The 20626-nt window shown below is 39.3% G+C and overlaps 2 protein-coding genes across 2 annotated transcripts in view; one reads left to right on the top strand and one right to left on the bottom strand.

Annotated features, from left to right (window-relative positions):
• LOC108045859 (elongation factor-like GTPase 1) overlaps window positions 1–20626 on the bottom strand; it is an 80385-nt gene that overhangs the window by 3711 nt on the left and 56048 nt on the right. The window contains exon 4 of the mRNA XM_044461530.1: window positions 3898–4082. Within this exon, the coding sequence (XP_044317465.1) occupies window positions 3898–4082 (185 nt within the window). The remainder of the gene's footprint in view (window positions 1–3897; window positions 4083–20626) is intronic.
• On the top strand, window positions 7136–20533 carry LOC108045813 (protein giant-lens). Its single transcript, XM_017125249.2, has 4 exons — window positions 7136–7970; window positions 18312–18865; window positions 19188–19359; window positions 19425–20533. The coding sequence occupies exons 1-4, from the start codon at window positions 7599–7601 to the stop codon at window positions 19635–19637; spliced, it is 1311 nt and encodes a 436-aa protein (XP_016980738.1). The 5' UTR covers window positions 7136–7598; the 3' UTR covers window positions 19638–20533.

Here is a 20626-nt window from a genome sequence, read left to right as displayed (position 1 = left end):
CTCTCCAGCGACCAGGCCCCCGCCTCCGCCTCTTTCCCTGCCCCGCCCATCGCCCACCGGCACCACTGCCATCGACTGTCTCCACTGTAGACTTTCCCTTTGGTGGGGGGCAGACTGTGGCAGGTATACAAAACGAGTTATCAGATTATTTGTTATTTGTCTTGGTTCTTTGCTCACAGTTTGTTGTGGCCGTGGCTGTTATGCTTTTGAAGTAGTTCCAGAGTTCCAGAGCTGAGGTCTTGCATGCAAAGCGCGACAAGCAGCAGGAACAACAGAAAAAACAACAACAACCAGAACCAAATCATATGCAACACTCCGAAGCAGAGGAAAACACGGAGCAGATCGGGCTGAAAGTAAGACCAGTAGCCAAAGTTGTTATGTTATATTTTTTCTTTTTGTTTTTTCGGTAGGCTGCAGGTCTTGACCCTCTTCCTGCCCCTGCTCCTACCCCCTTCCCCGATCCCAGTCTCCCGTCTCCGGCACACACACGTAATCATAATAACAATCTTGGGGTTCATCAAGTGGCTCGAAGAGATGAGAAGTGCTGCAGCCAGCGAGGAGTTGGGGAAAAACAAAAGGAAGCACAAAATTAAATAATAACAAAAGCGCGAAAGACAGTAGCCACCCGACGAACAGATATTTGTCCGTTAAACAGTGTGGCTCATTTCTATAAGGCAAGAGAAAATACAATTGTTATGACTACTTCTACAGAACAAAATTTCGCTACATAATTTGAATACTGATCAAGTTTCAGGCGACTGGGGAGTTCGAATGAAATCAAATGTTTGTTGGTTTGAAACTTTTCTAATTTGCTCAAGAAAGCTATGCTTAGACTGACAAAATATTTGTGAGAGGTTTTACATAAATATGAACTTACATAAAGCTGTATTATTTTATTACCAATTTTATTTTTCGTTTTTTTGAAAAGGGCCTTGCCCTCCAATAAAATGTTGCACAATTAATTTTTAGCCTAACATAGCTTAAGAAAACTCAACTTGATTTTCAGATGATAGCTTAACAAATTTTATATAAAAATTTACTTTTACACATGCCTATTCTACTAAAAAATACAGTTAAATAGTCAGATACTTTGAACAAAGCGTTGATATGTATATATATACAAGTTGTAAAATGGCAGGTACGCATTGAAATTTAATAACTTTTTCATTAAGTTTTAATTAAATTTTTAAAAGTTTTATTAAAAGTTTTTTTTTATTAAACCGTCGAAGTCTAAATGTCTAAGATTAAACGCACTGTACGCAACATTCTTGAGCTTCTGTCTGTCGTGTTAATACCGCGCCGTGAGGAGAAAGAGCAACAGCAATAACAAGAAAAATTATGATATATGAAAACTGAAAATTAGTTTTTGTTGTCTTCGGTTTATGTTTCAGCTGGCACAGCTCGACGTCCAGCTTCCACGTTAGAAGGTCATCAGCGGAGATGATTTCTTGCGGCTGCTGATCCGCCGATGCAGATGCTTAACGAACTTATTGTGGGCCATGATGCGGCAAGAAATGTAAATGGCTTTTTGGGAACACGGTGCCCCATCCCACCTCAGGGCCCTTTTCCCGTTTTTTTTCTTCCCCTCCAACCAGGAGTTGGCCACTCGAGTGAAGTTGACGCCTTCGTTGTTATTATGGGCACGTGACAACTGCGCCCACGGCCAAGAGCCCGGCCCACTCACCTGGCTGGCAGGGCTAACAAAATGGGAGGGGAGGAGGTTTTGGTTGCGGGGGGCGGAGAGGCCACTGGCCAACTCATGTGGGCGTGGACAAAGTGCTAAAGCCAAGCGTTTTAATTGCTCACGCGAAAGGTAAGCTAAAATCCTAATTGTTTTCACTTTACCTTCGCAAAGCATAATGATCGAAATTGTAATCGAATCGAATATCTTTCAGATACTTTTCCACTTGTGCTGGCAAAACTTGTTTCCGTTAAGATTTCCACACAGATGGGAGTAGAGATATAGACTTAATTCACATACAGAGAGAACACAGATTTGAAGTATATTATAAGGAAAATTAGTTAAAAAGTGGTCAGCCTTTTAAGAATTTTCTTGAATTTGCATTATGAAAATTAAACCTGCAATGATCTATAAAATGATTACAATTTTCATTTTTGAAATGCCATTGAAATATTAGAGCCATGAAACTAGATAGAATCTATGTATTTTTCTCTGTGGAACTCGACTCCCCTCCCATTTTCCCACCCCTTTTCCACTTTTCCTGCTGTCTGGCGTTGGAAATGCGTAAGAAATTATACGAAGCAACGGCAACAACATCTCAGTCGCCGGCAAAACTTGAGCTGAGAAATAGAAAATCGCCGGAAGTCATTATACAAAAACTTGTTGTTATCGATTGGTTGGGCGATATGACCAACACTAGCACAATCACAGCGATAGAGATACTAATACCAACATAGAATGCACGCACATTAAACATATTTTTTGTACAGGCGACAAAACCATTTAATTCCAATTATATCCATACATTTAAAGAAGATATAAGTCATAAAAAGATACAATACAAATTTTTCTTTTAAAAAAATGGCTTTAATCCTGGATGATTATTCTAGGAAAAGATTAACTTTAAGCTTCACTGCCTAATCAACACTTTTGTGGGCTGTGCAACTTTATTAATATTTTTGGCTGAGCTAAGCTCATCCGCTGATCTTGTCCCATCCGTTTTTAGCCAAAAGCATAAAAACGCCAAAGGGAAAAAATCATCAACTTGACTGTTAATTGTGGCCCACGACAAGGTCAGAATGCGGTGGAGAAAGGAGGAGACCGGAGAATGGAGAGAGGGAGTCTGGTTTTGGGGCTTTGGGTTACCTCGAATGGCGCACAGCTGCAGCTTCAAATGGACCATATAACTTTCAGTCCAACTGTTGCTGTTGCCATGTTGCCATGTTGCCATGTTGCTGATGCTGCTGTTGCTGCCACTGATGCTGATGTTGCTGTTGCCATGTTGCTACTGCTGCTGCCTGTGGTTTAGCTTATAAGACTTCAACATAAGGTAACAGACGGCTCAGAGCAGCGTAAGCTGAGATTTTTATTGACCACAGACAGGGAGAAGGGGCAGGGGCAGGGGATAGGGGTCAGGAATAGGGGGAGTACAGTGAGGCACGCACATGGCATATGGTCGGACAGGCGCTGCACTTGTGCCCCAGCAGCAGCAACAGCTGCTCCAGAAATCTCCGCCAGATACAGTCGTACTTCCATAACTTAAGACATTATCTAATGTCATATCGGCCTACATCTTATCGAGAATTCATGATGTTCTTAAAAAAGCCATCTTATTTCCTAACAAAAACTTAAATGACCAGGCAAGCAATGAGCTTTTTTTCACAATAAGTTTCGATCTTTATTTTTAACAATCTTTATGGCTGGCAGTATAAGATTCGCAACCAACTAAACAAATGGAGAGAAAATCATGAGTCTCTGTTTACCTAGGTGTCAAAGGGGAATAAATGTATTACTCATGAAAAGTTGTTAGACTTAAAAACCTCATTCTGAAAACAATCCACAATACGTAAGTCGCAGAGAAATATTGCGCGTTAAGATTTTATAAAGAAAGCAGTCAGTATATAATGTTTAGTCACCAGAGTTATAATAAAATATTTATTTTAAGGTGGCTTTCCTCCAAGTAAAAATGAAGTTGTTACTCTTTGTGATCCTTTTCAAAAATAAAATGTAATTTAAATATATTTGAAATTTGATGGGTATGCAAGACCTATACTATTTAATTTTATTTATACTATTTAAGTCAGGGAAGATAGCGATTTCGGGGGTAACTTCAGCGCAATTTGTTCGTACTGCTTTCCAGCCAAAAAACGTTTCTTTTCAGAAACTTAATAGATTTGAACAGTTTAAGTTGCCTGGTTTCACTGTACGGTACTCACCTCCCAGTGGCTGAACATGAGCTGGGGACAGGCCAGGCCAGATGTCTGCTTTCGCATCTCCTGGGCGAAGTTGAACGACTCGATCACCGGCAGCAGACAGGTGACCGCGAAGTTGCCGCTGCCCTGGGTCAAATCGCCGGAGAGGATTTTGCCGTGCCGCCGGCCAATTACCGCGTACATTTTACCTGCGAATGATAGCACAAGAGATACGTTCTTTGATCAGCTGTTGGTCGTTAGCTAGAAATCGAATTGGAAAAGGGAAACGGGAGTGGGTAATGGGAATGGGGAATGGGAAAAAGGGAAAACAGAAACCTCCACTAACAATGGCCGCCTTTCAGTTGGAGTTCTCGGTTCTGGTTAATGCTTGTATATCGCCTGTTCTTGTTGTTGTTCCTGGCGCGTCTCAAGGTAACTCGTAAACAAATGAAATCTTATCGGGTTTGGCCCATAAAATTGGCGGGCTTTCTGCCGAACCGCGCGCGTTTTTCGCTTGAACTTCCAAACTGGAGATGGAGATGGAGATCGTCTCCAGGTCTCTCTCGCACTCTCCACATACCCTAGCTGTGGGTACCCACGATCCTCACAAGAATTTGGGATAGTCTAATTAAAGTCTGTTAAAACAAGCTTTGCTTGAAACCAACAGCTAAATTTATTGAAGTGACTATTTACATAGATATCAAATTAAAGTTAAATAAAAACTTCAGTGTTTTTGTTTCTATCAAAACTTTTTCCAAAATTTTTTTCAAGATATAAATGATTTGCATATATTAGTCAATACTTTTAATTGAAAATGGTTCCATATTTTCAACGTTTCTCAATATTTTCAAAATTTCTCAATCCAATTCAGAGCAGTCTAGTTTTTCAGCAAGATTCGTTTAAATTAAAATTTTGTTTGTACTATATGATTCTGTGTAATATAATATTAATATAAGATTGAATATATGTAGTTGTTTTAAGTTATATTCTTTGAAATATCAGATATTTAAATTCAGAATTTAAAATTAAATTTTAGTTCCAAGAGATATGTACGATTTGAAGGGAATTTGAAGCTTCGACTTCAGTAGCCGATCTTCCTTTCTTGTTAAACTCTTTTCTGGATTTTTTTGTTCTGCTGTTCTTTTTTTGGCATGCGCTACAAGAACGAGGCTTAAACATGAAACCACCGGAAAAGGAGAGCGAAGAAGGCCAGGCCAGGCCAGGAGGAGGCGGAGTCCAAGTCGTTGTGGCTAAGGCAGGAATTAGTTTCCGGTGCCGTAGTAAAGATGACAAAAACAACACGGCGGCCGCAAAAACGGCCGAAAGGATGCAACGGAAGCGGCAAAAGCCGCTTGGCTGCGAAACGAAACCCCTGCTTTTTGTTATTTTGTTGTATTTTATTTCGTTTTTTAAGCCGAGCACGCGAGCCAGAGACACCTTGCCATCCGCTCGCTCTCACCCATGCCCACACCCCTATGCCCCTACACCCATACACCCATACAGCTGCAGATGCATCTCACAGATACTCTCACGCACACAGGCACACGGCAGCAGCAATGCACTATGGGGTTTTTGACCTGTTTTTGTGGCATTAATTAATAACTCGGTCAGTTTTGGAGATATCGACATGAAACTTTACCAATCGTCATTATTTGTCCCTAGGCACATATAGTGTGAAAATCGTTTGGATCAGGAAACAATATCCTATAGCTCCCATAGGAACGATCGGATAAAACTAAAAAAAATTAATGAAATTTAAGGAGCTGAAATTTGTTGCTCCATGCCTATAAAAGTGGATGATAATAAGTGCAACAAAAGCAAAAAGAAAAATTTTATCAAACTGAAAACTCATCGGCAGCCACGGATACATATCGACTAACAATTCGCCAGATTGTAGGCAAAATGATTCGAATTTGTCCAAATTGACGGGCAACTGACAGGACAAACATATCAAAATGATCCTCATATTATAAATAATTTGTTCATCAAACATTGTATAGCCTTTTCTTGCTCAAGCCGGCCCTTCTCGCTATTCCAAACAGCAACCAAGTCGGCGTTGGAGAAAGTGAGGTTATCTAAGAAAAATTCAAATTGCACCAATAGTGCGGAAAAGTGCACAATAAGACTAACAGATTTTTGCTCAGAATTGACAAGGCTACAACATACACTTGGACGCATTGAAAACTAATGCAAACTTCTATTTCAAAACTCTTCCCAAAGTTGAAATTTGTTCCTCAAAATTCAGCTTAAGGTGCATTTATAAAGTGACAAAATATTAGTATAAACACGCATAATTTAAACAATTAATACATTTAACATATAGTACAAGCCTGTGAGATCAGTTTCCATTTGTTTTTTATTTTCAAATGGTGTTTTACACGAATAAATTAATTTCAAAGAACGCTTTGAAAAAATTGCAAACTTAGCGCTGGTGCTGTCGGATGCAACAGCTGACTTTACAGCTGTTATGCTAACATATGCTGTTAAGTATTAACATTTTGAGTATGAGGCATAACAGTTTGATGTTCTGTTAATGCATTCCCATTTTTTTTTTTTAATTAGAGCACTTTTAAAAAATGACTAAATGCCACATAAAGTGGTCAAAAACCCCATAGTGCAATGGATGCTGCAACCACCAGCGGGAAAAGCAGCAACAACATGTTCATTCATTCATATCCAGACGCGCTCTTTCATGCTCTCTCACGCTCTGCCTCTGCCGCTCGTACACAGAGAACAAAAACGTTAAGCTAGTTAAATTTAGAAAAAATAGTAAGTTTGTAAGCTCGAATGAAGTCGTTTCATTTCTCACAGCATTTATTTGTATATGAAATGGATACTTTATAAATAAAGCTATTTTAAACCTATAAAACCAGCACTATTTAAAATGATCTCTTTAAAATAAACAAGACAAATGTGTCTTAAGTTGAAAATGTTTTTTCTACTTAAAAACATTATTTATTTTTAAAGAGATTATCAACGTTTTTTTTAAATAATAAACAACTATACATATTTTCCGAGAATTGTTTTTAATCAAACAACCATTAAATCCTGAAATATAAACTATTTATTATGCTCCTACATGAAAAGGGAGAACTGTATTTTAAGTTTTAGCCTATACGTACGCTTTCGCTCAGTGTACCGTCACGCACGCACCGGCAGCGACGCGAGCAGCGCACGTCTCTGCCGGCTTCAGCGTTCGCTCGTTCCCCGTTCGCTGTTCGTTTTTGGATTTTCTGTTTGATCAGTTCGAAAAGTGAGTTGGTCGAGCGAACAACCACAAAGTGAGGGCAGCGGAAGCGAGTTAGTCGAGAAGTCAGCGGTACTATCTAGTATTATACGTTCCAGGAGCGAAAGAGGCCACTGGGAAACAGAGACGTGTCGCGGGTGTAAAGTTACCAAATAACAAACAGAAACTACCGAAAAGCTACCGTAGTGCCTGAAATATCCAATAATTTCGAGTGACATTCGCCACAAATCAATCGATCGTTCGATTTGAAACCTGATTTGTAGAGTTCGTTTCTGCAAGTGTGTGTGTGCATGTAAGCCATGGGTTCTGGGCGAGCGAGCGAGATAGAGCCAGAACACTGATTCGATTCGAATTCAATTACAAAATTCATTGAGTGTCAATTACAACCGCAATACAAACCGCACGCACAAATCTCAGGAGGAGATCCAGCGCTCCAGAGATCCCGAAGATCCCAAAGATCCAGCCAGAGCCATAAATCATGCCTACGACATTGATGTTGCTGCCGTGCATGTTGCTGCTGCTGCTGACCGCCGTTGCTGTTGCTGTCGGCGGCACGCGACTGCCGCTGGAGGTGTTCGAGATCACGCCGACAACGTCCACGGCGGACAAGCACAAGAGTCTGCAGTACACAGTCTACGATGCCAAAGATATTTCAGCCGCAACTGGTGCGACCAGTACGGTGAAGCCTGCCGCAGAGCAACTGACCGTGGTGAGCATTGCCACGGGGACCGAGGAGAAGGACCTCGCCGAGTCGCGGCGACATGCGCGACAAATGTTGCAGAAACAGCAGCAACATCGCAGCATCAACAAGCACGGCGAACGGGATGTGCGCATCCTTTACCAAGTGGGGGTGAGTAACCAACTATTGGCCTGGCCAAATTCAATTGATTAGCCTGGCTAATTACTAGTGTGGCTCGTGCAACATGTTTGCATTGATCTGGGCAAAAACAAAAATACAAATAAAACCAACAACTGGCAATGGCAGGTTGCATAATGCAGGCAACAACGTCAGCAGACACCTGTTCGACTGGTTGCCATTTGTAAAATGCCCACGCCAGCAATATCCACAGCATCTACACAGAAAGCAATATAAACCGATCCCATATATTTGTTCAAAATTAAACACTCAATTTATAACTATTGAAAAGGATGAAGGTTTTAGACTTGAGAACTAAAAAAATAGTTAAAGAATGATAATTGCTTAATTCATTATAGTATTGTGATTCTTAATAAAATATTTATTATGATAAAGAGATCTTGTAAATATCCTATCCAACATGATGTGAATTTCTTTCTCTGTACAGCAGGTTTTGCAATGCAACTTTTTTGGGCTGGGTCCGAGTTTTAGTTTGTTGATTTTTTTTTCGTTCAAGAAACTCTGGCTATATTTAGCAGCCGCCCTATAGCCATTACACTTGACACCCACAAAACCACTATCCATATATCACCACACGCATATGGCACATTTAATTGCAGCAGCGGCAACACTCGCTCTAGATGAAAAATGAAAGTTGTTTGCAGCCGAGAGCTCAACTCAACTGATCTGTCGCATTTGATCAATTAAAGTCGCAATTGCTATAACCGAACGATATGAGCGATACCAAAACCAATTAGCCGGCCGGGTCAAGAGTTCAAAGCTGACTGTTCATGACTAAGCCATGGTCCACCGAAAAGTTCTTGGCGTTATCTTTCCCCTTAAATCCATGACAATGCGAATTCTGATCATAGGTCAAGTCGGTTCCATTGTTCCCACTCCCGATCTGGTCATAAATCAAGTGTCCATATAGAGAGAGGGGCGGCCTGCTATATATCATGTATCGGATATCTATTATGTCAAATGTCATATGACAAAAACACGCCCTGAAAATCGAATTCTTGGTTAATGTTGCTACGAGGCCGAGGCGTGAAATATCAACAGTAATCAAAAGCAAAATATTGACAATATAAACAAGTAAGCCATGGGCTGCAATAAAGGTTCGAATTGGTATTACCCCTAAAAGATCTGTTAAAATTTAAACTTTATTAAGGAATTATTAAGACATTTATTTAGAAATATACCAACATTTCTCATTTTGCTTGGAAGATTAACATAGGTAAATGATTTGCATGTTTTCTAACATTCTTTTCGTCTTGTTTAGAAAGTTTTAATACAGGAGGTATTTTTAAGCATTTATAGATTTCTCAGAATATTAAGAATTTGCTTTTGGGTGATTTAAACTCAACAAATACAGATGAAAACGTTAAATATAAAATCCGTAAGCCTCAAGTAAGATTTAATCCCTACACGATATACCCTTTGGTCAAGGGTATATCTGTCGAATTGGTTCATAAATTTTAAAATCCGAATGTCTGCAATAAATTTGGAACGCATATAAAAAAAGCATAACAAAACAGCATCACAACACAACACCTAAAATAGACAAAACCCAAAAAAGAAAAAAAATTGAGCAAAGAATTCCTGTTGTTTGGAAACTTGCAATAAAAACGCCTTATTGGAGAATAGAACAGAACGGAATAGATCCACAAAAGGCAGTGAATGAGCAGCTAAGCTAGAAAGAGAGGGAAATGGGGGAGAGAAAGAGATGGATTTAAAAGGAGCGAAAGAGAAGGCGTGCGGAAGGAGGCTGGGAGGGAGGGAGAGGAAAGTTGATAGAAGAAAACAAAAAGTTCCCATGCTTAAAAGCGCTAAACATTCAGTTCCGGTATTTAAAAACGTTTTCAACAACAACGAGTGAGATGGGGAGAGAAAGAGAGGGAACGAGAAGGGAGATGGGAGATGGGGAAGACCTGAATGAAAGAAAATTCATGAATGAAATACGACCACGACGACTACGAGAAGTCGATGATGATGGTCATAATGATGGTGGTACGGTATGGTATGGTGTGGTGTGGTATAATGGGTGAACCGGTGGGGAGTGAGAGGGGTGATGAGGTGGTGCATGTGTGAGTGCATTCACTGGAAAAAAATCCATAACAATTTCATTCATTAAGCTTCGAAACCTTTTTAAGTGAAATATTTCTCAGTAGCACTTGTACCCTTTTCAAGCATTTGAATATTTTTTAAAAATGTGATATTAAATCCAAAAGATAACTACAAAAAACGATGTTTAATGTTATATTGTATATTACATTTTAGTGATATTTCTGCTCTGGTTATCAATTAAATTTAAAATTGTTTAACTTTTTGTTAGAACAAAAGATTCAATGCTATCTGAATAAAGAATTATTATATTCGATGGTTCGGAAAAAGTCATATTTGCTCGAAAACATTTCAAATTATTAACCAATATTGTAAATATTTTCTCTCACTGCCCATGTGTGTGTGAATGAATGAAATCGTAAACGTTGGATGAGCAGAGCAGCCAGCAAACGCTACGTCAGCGACTTCAACTTCTCGCTTGGCTGGGCAAGTCAATCTATGAATGAATGAGTGAATGCCAAAGCGACAGACCGTCCAAATGTATGAATGGATAAAGCCAACAGCAACAACAACAGAGATCGGGCAATTTGTTGGCCATATACAAACAGATCAGCCACGCATATTTGGCCTAAACAAGTCGATGTGTGTGCGCGTGGCATGGCCAAAAGCCAAAGAGTTTGAGAAACGGGCGGGGGAATGGAAATGGAATATCAAAAGAGTCTGCCACAAATTCCAATTGACTGAGAAATGCATAAACAAATCAAGCATAGATTCCGTTTCTGGCTATTTGACCAAACTAAGTTCTGGTGTTGCAGCCAGGTGTGAAAATGCTTTATAGGCCACAATCCAAACATCGAAACAAACGAGCCAACTGTGCGTATGCTAAAAAACAAATCATGCAATAAATATTTATGAAACTACATGTCTATATAACTCTAACAATTTTTTTGGCCACTCCCCTAAAGGTAATTTATGGAATTTTTATGCTAATTGATACATCCGATATGTTTGACAATTTTTAATTTAACCATTTTCAAACAAGTTTAGTGAATCGTTGATCTGCTTTCAATAAATTTATGCTCATGAGTTTTTTTTCACAGAAATCATCAATGGAATTGAGTATCCTCTTAATGACAGATTCTTGTGAATGAATTTCTAGGTTGGGAACTATTGTTAATTTAATGAATTTGTTAGGGAGCTTCCAGGAAACATTCTAATTTATCAATCACAGATCTGCTACAGAATCATTCCACTTCTATAGAACAGATAGATCATGTTTTCTAAGTTAAAAACAATACTACAGAAAACCCTTCTAAAACTATTTGTTTTATAACAATTTGAACTTAGCACTTTAATCCCATAATGAATTGAACTGGCTTCCTTTTATTTCGCATATCATGTTTTCATAATTTCAATCTATGCTTTTTTCTTTATGCTGGAATTTTTTGTTATGCTAAAAATAGAAATTATTCAATGCGATTCAAAGGCAAAAAAAACAAAATAATAATCATAAAAAGACAAACAAATATTGAAAGAGAGTAGACAGCGACGACAACAACAATGGGTATATATCGGTTAAGTGTGTCTGGATGCCGCAGACACAGATAGGCGCGTATATAAAAATATTTGCATAAAAAACAACCATCAGGCAACAACAGCATACCGCAATTATTCACCTAAAAAAATGCCCAAGTCTACAATCTCGGAGAGCTCCATTGAGAAAAAAGCCCCGGCAACAACAACCTGAGCCAACGGATGCTCGGATACCAAAAAACTAGTTTGCCCACTTTTTTCCCTCGACTTCTTCTTCTGCTACAATATATATACTTTGTTGTTGGCGCGCGCGCCAAGTCAACTTTTATAGATACAATATATATATATATATATATTTTCTTATATGAATTAACAAAAAAGCAGCTTACTCAAGTCAAAGTCGAAGCTTTAAATACTCTATGAACAGTGCTTAATTTTATTTTATTTTTATAAACTTAAAATTTGATTAAATGAAGGCCTAATTTTTGGAATAGTCATATGGAATTATATAATGATTGTATAACTATTTTTATTAGTCTGATTCGTTTAACATTAACATTGTTTTAGCTTAAAATTACTGTAAATTTGACTTTTTGAAAAGGTTGAAATTAATTTAATTTAAATAAAACAAAACTGAGAAAGTTTTTAAAATTTCACACGAATATAAATATATTTTTCCTCCAACTAAACATTTTTTAAATTTCCTAAAACAGGTAATTAAGAGAAGAGCATTGGGTTGGATTTGATTGGGGAAGACATTGGATTTGCTGTAAATAGTTATCATAATAATTATTCACCTGTCAGCCATAAGGCCAAACAAATGTTTCTCGATATTGTTGATTAATAAGATCTATCATTTGGCCTGCCTCTATTGTTCGTGTGTCTTTGCTTTGTGCCACTTTTCCAAAACATTTCTCAGTCCGCTGGCCAGGCGGAAATGTGGCTTGGAACACTTCCGCTTTTGCTGGCCAAGAAGCGAGAGAAAGAGACCTTGTTACAGTTATTGATGGACACGTTCCAATTTCCCAGACCCCGGGGGAAACGGGAAGCTTTTTCCGATCGTGTAAGTGTGCTAATTACGTGCCCAAAGGCGCAATTTGTTTACAATAATATCAAAACAGCAACAAAAGAAAAAGTAAAACGATGGCGGGGCAAAAAAATAAATTAACTATAAATAAGCAAAGGCCAACAACGAATGCTCGTCTTCGCTTGTTGCTGGATTTCATTCATAAAAACGCACGCAGACGGCGAGTAAACAACAAATTGGAATGGGTGGGGTGTTTCCGACGGGGCAGGCGGAAGGCAACGGGGCGTGGCACTGCGAGTTGCTCGTAATTATCAGACAAAACAAGAGAAAAACCGTTGCAAGCGTTTTGGTGGCGTTTTTGCGCGCTTTTTTTTGCGGAAAAAATATTTATACAAAAAAATAAATGCAAACTGGCAAAGCCTGTTTACACTTAAAGCCGGGCTACTTTTCATTTAGCTAGCTGGCCATTCATTCATTCATAAAAATCCCCGCAGCAACATCAGCAAACCCAGCAGCATTGTAGTCAAGATTTATTTATTTGGCGGCAAGCGCGTAAAAGGAGACAACAGCACAGCAGCAACATCAGAAGTTGCAACAGCAACAGCAAAAGCAGCAGCAACATGTTTATAGCCCGCCATATAGTCGGCAACATTTTGCTGTTGTCTTTTTTCTTTTTGGCCAAGGCAACAATTACAATGGCCAGAAAGCCGCAGCAAAAAAGCCACAAACAACTATGCCACGTTGTTGCTGAATGAATGAATGAATGAATTACTTTTTTCCGTTCCGTTGTGGCAGCAACAGCAGCAACATCAGCAGCTGAGACTGATTGTGGTCGGGTATGTGGAGTTGAGGATGTGGATGTGGTTACTGGATGTCCGTGTGCGTAGACGTTCATTAATTGTGACGATCAACAAGCTACGCAAAAATCAAGCAGCAGCAAAAAGGGGAAGTTGCTGATGTTGTTTGTTGCTGCTTCAGCTGCAATTGGCTGCCCCCAGAGAAACCAGTTTCCCAGTGATACCCTTTACAATCCTTGACAATCGAGAAGAGTATTTCAAAATTATAATTAACTTTGATACAAAAAATAAATATTTAATAAGACATTTTACGTAATATCCCCCTGCCAAAAATATGTATGTCCTCTAGATGTTCAATTATGTCGACAAACATGTTTATAATTGGAGGTCAGTCCAATCAATTGGAAACTATTAAAAGATTTGACTTACAACAACTTATAATACTGGTTTTATGTATAAATATTTTCAGCAAACCGTATTATTAAATTAAATGCCATTTTGAGTATTTATTTTTAAACATCAATTCTTTGCACTTTACTTTTTTGAAAAAAACTTGTTTTAAATTATTTAATTTAAATATTCTAAAACAGGCACAGTTTTGGGAACATATAGTTATTTTTGCTCAGTCTATTTAAATCATATTTAGGGTATCTGAACTTCCCTAACTCATTTTTCAGCTGACATTCTTATAATTTTTCTGCTGTTGTCTGTTGGCTTTTGCCCGCTTCCTTTTGGAATTTCTGCTGTTTTATGAATGAAAATGTTTTTCGATAGCTTTAAAACTGAGAGACTTGTTTGCGGTAGAAAAACAGACGGACAGACGGACAGACGGACAGACAGACGGACAGACGGACAGACGGACAGACGGACATGGCTATATCAACTCAGGAGGTGATCCTGATCAAGAATATATATACTTTATAGGGTCGGAGATCCTCCTTCACTGCGTTGCACACTTTTGACCAAAATTATAATACCCTCTGCAAGGGTATAAAAAAACCAAGCAAAAGTGGCACGGTCAGGCTGCGTGCCTCTGGCGATTCCTCGACTTGCCTATGCAAAGTATTTATATATATACAAAATCATCTTGTTTTTTTTTTTTTGAGGAGCCATAAGCACACAAATCTTTTCTACTTCCGGCTTGAGCTGGGTATGAATCTCTCCAAGAGCTCAGAGCCTGAGAGTTTTCACTGGAACTCTCTGGACTCGGACTTGGAATCGGAAGACAGACAGTGACCTAACAACTTCCGTGTTACTTCCGCTTCTTCGGCTCCATCTTCCACTTCCGTTTCTAACAATTTTAATTGAATTTTCGTGTAAACACACCGTCTTAAGGCAATATATAAGATGGGCAGACTTGACCAGAAACTCTGGCTGGGATCAAAACTGAGGCTGAGCCGGCATACTTCCGCTTACTCCGGCCACATGACGACGCCAGATTGCATAATTCTCTAGCCCGAAAAAAAAGAATAACCCAGAATAGGAGTGGGGGGAAAAAACAATGTGAAAAGGAAATGTATAGAAAAATCATTAACGCACAGACAAAAGATAACAGAGGGTATGGGATGGGTATGGGTGTGGGTACGGGGATAGGATATAGCGGAGACTACCTGATGGAACAGTGCAACACACTTGTGGCAGGCGGCAGGCTGCTGCCATCCATCCGTCTCGACTAACGGTTGGAAAATCGGAAAATCGGAGAATCTCCGGCCCGGACGTTGATCGTCCGTCGTGTGTGCGTCAACGCCCTCATGGGAACCGAAACCCCCGAAAGAATTACGGGGCGGGGGGAAAACTCAACCAACTGTTGCCGCTGCACCGGGAAAACTCAGACATCCTCCGCTTGTTGTGTGGAAATTTATGTCATTGATTGTCCTTTGGTTAGGCAGTTATTGATAGCACCAGATAATGGCGAAAAGAACAAAGCAAAACAGGTGCAAAAGTTATATTCAGGATTTTGAGAAAGTGATATTCTATTATAACCTGCAGTAAATGTGTGTATTTCAAAAGGTTTTACGTAATTTTGATTTATTTCATATGCCTTCAAGATATTTGAAAATAAACAAATATACAAAAATAACAAATACAACTTGGAATGCAAAATGCCATAAATTTTGTCAGTTTAATACCAAATTTTAGCTTACCATGAAGGCAAAAAAACGGGATTTAGTAAGTTAAAACAAAAACATATACACGTGATACAACTCGTTAGAATTAATACTTAAATCGTTGTGGAAATCCCTTTAATTTGGCACCACTGCCTTTTGCAATTGAAGACACCTAACTTCCGTTGCGTGGAGTGGCATTCCCGGCATTCAGGCAGCCACATGAGGCATGACAGCAATGAGGCTAGAAGTAGCTCCAAGAATTCCATTGCGGGGATTCCCCCTGGCAGCCACCTTCCCCTGTAATCCAAACCCCCTCCCCCCACCCCTCCTGGGGGTTGTGTGCGGGGTTAATTTGATTCAATTAAAGAGATGGAATGGGAGAAGGGCTCCCTTTCTCAGGCGGCTTTCATTGAAATCAAAAGTCACAAAAGTTTGTCAATGCTTGCCGCCTCACGTTGCAGTCGTGTCCAGCTGTTGAGAAGGGGAAAGGGGGGGGAAATGGGGGCATAAAAAGGGGGAAAGCTCTTTCATTGTCTTTGGCGCGTTCTCAACTTCCGTTGGCACTGCACTTTGACACATGAGGCTAATTGTTTGACTGCTCGGGGAGCGGTACACGCGTGCTGCTGATGGAGATCGAGCAAATTATAAAGTGTGGCAGCAGCTTGGACCCCACTCCACCTTCTTTGGGGAGCTGTTAAACCGGAAATCCGGTTGCCTTCGCTCCCTTCTCGACGCCTTCTTGTGTTTGCTTTTTTACTCACTTTTTTTTTGTTGTTGGCCCGGCAAAACTTTTACTACTCTTCCAGCTTCTTTGCCAACGCAGAAACTTTCGTATTGTTTATAAGATGATTCTACTCGTGCACGGAAAGAAACACATTCGAATGGTTAATGGACCAACATTTTGTTTAGGAACTTTTCATAACTTGCTAAAGAAATTAAACAGCAAGCATCCTATATAATCAATATATTGTGTAGGTTAAGAAAAAAAGTGCATTAATGGCTTTTAAACACATGATTTAAGAGTGAATCTAAAAGTTATCTGAGATTTAAGTAACTTTTAATTTATAAAACAACAAAAAAGACTTCCAATTTCTCTGCGTGCACCTATTGTGAGCGGATCAGAGATGAGCTGATGGCATTGGAATGTCGTTGAAGCATGTCTTCTTTGATATGCTGCCCCTGTCCCGTGATTTGCTTATCAATATGTAAAATTTTATACGTATAACGGTGATGTCTTTGAAGTGCCATTTCCCGACACAACAAGAAAACAAAAAAACAAGAAGAGAGAAAAAACAAAAACTACAGCGAAGGGGAAGAAATCTCAATAAACATGCTCGAATTTCAAAGAATTTCTCACGCTGCTTACTCGACAGACCCCCTCAAAACTCCACTTCTGGCATATCCTGTCAGGGGCGGATTGACAATGGTTTCGGAGCTCCCCGCTTAACTCGAAAAAGAATCTCAGCAATGCCCGAAGCTCCTTCTTGAAATATGAATAATCAAAGTGAGGAAATATTTGCTCGTCGAAAGGGTTAAGGACTTCGGCAGGTGCTAGTGCTAAAACTGGGTCAAAAATGCGTGGGAAACGGGGAATTTAAAAAAAAGGAAGTTCCGGAAGCGACATTATAAAAAAATCAGGAAGTAAATAAAACTAATAAAGTGAATAAGGAAGGAAGGCAGACGACTTCCGGAGGGGAAGGAGACAGAGAGCGGCAGAGAATTGTCATAGAAAACTGCGGTTCAATTGAGCAAGAAGGTAAAAGGTCAGGCAACCTGTTCCGGATTCACTTCCGCTTCGGCTACGGCTAATCCCTTTCCAGTATGACAATGTGTGTGTGAGTGTGCACTCACTTATTTACTTCCGTCAGTTGCACTAAATCACTTCCGGACTTCCGGTATGCGCTCTCCACCAAAAAGGACCTCATGGAATGACCCTAAACAGCTCAGGTAGCAGCAGGTGCAAGCCAAAAAACAACCCAAAAATAATTTGAATAAAAATCAAGAGAAAAGAGGAGAGATAGACAGAAATGAAATTGAAACCAAACAAAAGGCAAAAACCCTCGACAAAAAAAAGGGATAACAAAAAAAAACACAAGGTGCGCGACAGTTCCACTTAAAAAATTGATTGCTTTCGATAATTTCATTGGAAAACCTGTTGTTGTTGTTGTTGCCGTCAAGCATCACTAACAATAAAATCGAATGATAGAAGGCTGCAGCCTCTGGAGTGGCATCCTCGAAAAGCACCCATCAGTTGCTAGTTGTTGGTTTTTATGTTACGACCAGGACACAACACAATGCATAAGTTTTTATTGGCTTCGACTTGGGCAAACAACAACAACAACAGGGCCGAACTTTTGGGACTCACTGTTTGGAGAATTCAATTAATGAAATGTATTTGTTGGCGAACAAACAAACACACCAAAGATATCCTCAAGTTTGGCCTGGCCTTAGTCGTTGTAGTTATGTTAATCAAGTTGGCAAGATTGTGTTGACACAAGCGGCTATTATTGAAGGGTTCGAGACATTCCAGGCGTTGAAAGTCTGCCTTTATGGTTTGTTTATCACATGGTAATTTGGTCAATAATCAAAGGGCACATCAAGAGGATAATAATAGACTTTCAGGGCACAAAATCAGATTCTAAATATGTAATATAAAGGGACTTTTTTTTATGTAAAAATATATTGTTTTTTGAAAATCAATTACTATACAGCCTCTTCCCTTTTTTGTGACATAAAATATATTTTAAAGAAAATTTAAAGGGTTGTCAACAAGTTTCTAACCATTTTCTCTTATTATATTTTTCAGGACTCTGAGGAGGACTTGCCCATCTGTGCACCAAATGCCGTTTGCTCCAAGATTGATCTGTACGAAACCCCTTGGATCGAGCGTCAATGTCGCTGTCCTGAATCGAATCGCATGCCCAACAACGTGATCATCCATCATCACAGTCATCCGTCGGGATCTGCGGATACCTTGAAGTACAGAAATTACTACGAAAGGGAGAAGATGATGCAGCACAAACGAATGCTTTTGGGTGAATTCCAGGACAAGAAGTTTGAGAGCCTGCATATGAAGAAGCTAATGCAGAAGCTGGGCGCCGTCTACGAGGATGATTTGGATCATCTGGATCAGTCGCCGGACTATAATGACGCCCTGCCCTATGCGGAGGTGCAGGATAACGAATTCCCTCGGGGATCGGCGCACATGAGGCACTCGGGACACCGGGGCTTAAAGGAGTCGCCAACTACCTTTATTGGCGGCTGTCCCAGTAGTTTGGGGGTGGAAGATGGCCACACCATTGCGGATAAGACTAGGCACTACAAGTTGTGCCAGCCGGTGCATAAGTTACCAGTTTGCAAGTAAGTAAATTTAGTCTTTTAATTGCAATATGTTATTATTGAGAAATTTGGACAAATAGGTTATAGGTTTGAAATTTAAAAGGAAATTTTAATTTGAAAATTAAAGTACTCTGGTTCTAAATTTTACTTCCAACAATCCTGTTTAAATAAAATATTTTCCAGAGTGATGACTTTTAAATGTATATTTATGTATTAATTTTTAACGAAAACTTAAACTAATTTAAACATGCAATAAATTATATTATAATCGCAAGTTCTTTCTGAAAAGCACTCTATATTATGTAAAATGATTATCTAAATGACATATTTCCCTTATTTGCAGACACTTTCGGGACTTCACTTGGACTTTGAAAACGGCAGCCGAGTTGAATGTGACAGAGCAGATAGTCCACTGTCGGTGTCCCCGGAATTCGGTGACCTATCTGACCAAGAGGGAACCCATCGGCGATGGCAGTCCAGGCTACAAATATCTGTTCGCCTGTTCTCCAGTGACGGTGAGTCCAGACTGAATTGTCCCTTAAAACTTGGTTATAATATTTTTGTATTCTTTTTTATGCAGCGCCTTCGGTGTCAGCGGAAGCAGCCGTGTAAGTTGTTCACGGTGCGAAAACGTCAGGAGTTCCTGGACGAGGTCAACATCAACTCCCTGTGCCAGTGCCCCAAAGGACACCGCTGTCCCAGTCATCACACGCAGTCCGGCGTGATAGCCGGCGAGAGTTTCCTGGAGGACAATATACAGACTTATTCCGGGTACTGCATGGCCAACGATTGATTTGGTTGTCACTAGGGGATCATTCCACATAAAAATAAAACTTTGTAAAGGAGGATAGATTGAGCAGAGGAGCAGCTACTACATAGATATCGACTGAGCCAATTGAGTCTCGCCAAGTTACCAACTAATGAGAAAGGAAAAACGAACAAATACAAGCTTAGAACCTTAAAATGCACTTCCACACAATTCATTTTAAAGCTTTGAAAGAGCGTGTTTCTTTTGCTACCAAATTTTGGTCATAAAACGTATGATATAAATATTTAATTAGTTTTAAGAATCGATATGTGCGCAGTTTGTTATACAAATAATTTGTAATGAATATTTATGAAAACAAGAGCAAAACCTGCAACGAAGGAGGGCATACCTTCCAAATATGTAATATAGCAACAAACTATACTCGTAATCTAACCCGCATAAATTGTATATATTTTGATATGTATAACGAAAACAGTTTCAGTTATAATTTAAACAGAAATTACGTAGAGCAACGCAGCAAACGTCAAAGAGCAGGATGTGCCAAATGTGCAGATGGGGTGCAGTTAGTTTACGTAAGGATATATCATTGAATAATTCATAGCGAGGGCAGTTCGAAACTGTGCCAACTCTGGCAGCTGTTTAGTGCAATTTTTGTGACGTCTTCAAAGCTATTTCCCTTCAAATTCAGAAGTGGGTTTGCAAGGAAATAATAAATACAAATAAGAAATTGCGCAAAGGCTTTTCACTCCATGTAAACGTATAGTAACCACCATGACTCCTCCTCTTCCCTCTAACTATGCATACGTACATCGATTTAAGCTACAAGATTTGTTTTTTCTAAAAACGAGCAACGAAATTTAGAGATGTTTGTGTTTAAACATTTTGTAAAAAGGCAAAAATAAATTTTAATTTATGAAACAAACAAATTATTGTGTGTTTTTTTTTTTTTTTTTTTTTTTTTTTTTTTAAATTTTTTTTTTTTTTTTTTGTTTTTTTTTTTTCCCTGAGGCACT

This window comes from Drosophila rhopaloa, unplaced genomic scaffold (genome assembly GCF_018152115.1).
Source record: "Drosophila rhopaloa isolate 14029-0021.01 unplaced genomic scaffold, ASM1815211v1 contig_47, whole genome shotgun sequence".
Lineage (NCBI taxonomy): Eukaryota > Metazoa > Arthropoda > Insecta > Diptera > Drosophilidae > Drosophila > Drosophila rhopaloa.
The sequence above is the reverse complement of the archived record's forward strand: the minus strand, read 5'-3'. Positions and strand labels throughout refer to the sequence as shown.

Coding starts and splice junctions, on each gene's coding strand:
- LOC108045813 (XM_017125249.2), top strand. CDS start 7,599: ATGCCTACGACATTGATGTTGCTGCCGTGCATGTTGCTGCTGCTGCTG. Junction 7,971..18,311: donor GCATCCTTTACCAAGTGGGG/GTGAGTAACCAA, acceptor TATATTTTTCAG/GACTCTGAGGAGGACTTGCC. Junction 19,360..19,424: donor TCGCCTGTTCTCCAGTGACG/GTGAGTCCAGAC, acceptor TTTTTTATGCAG/CGCCTTCGGTGTCAGCGGAA.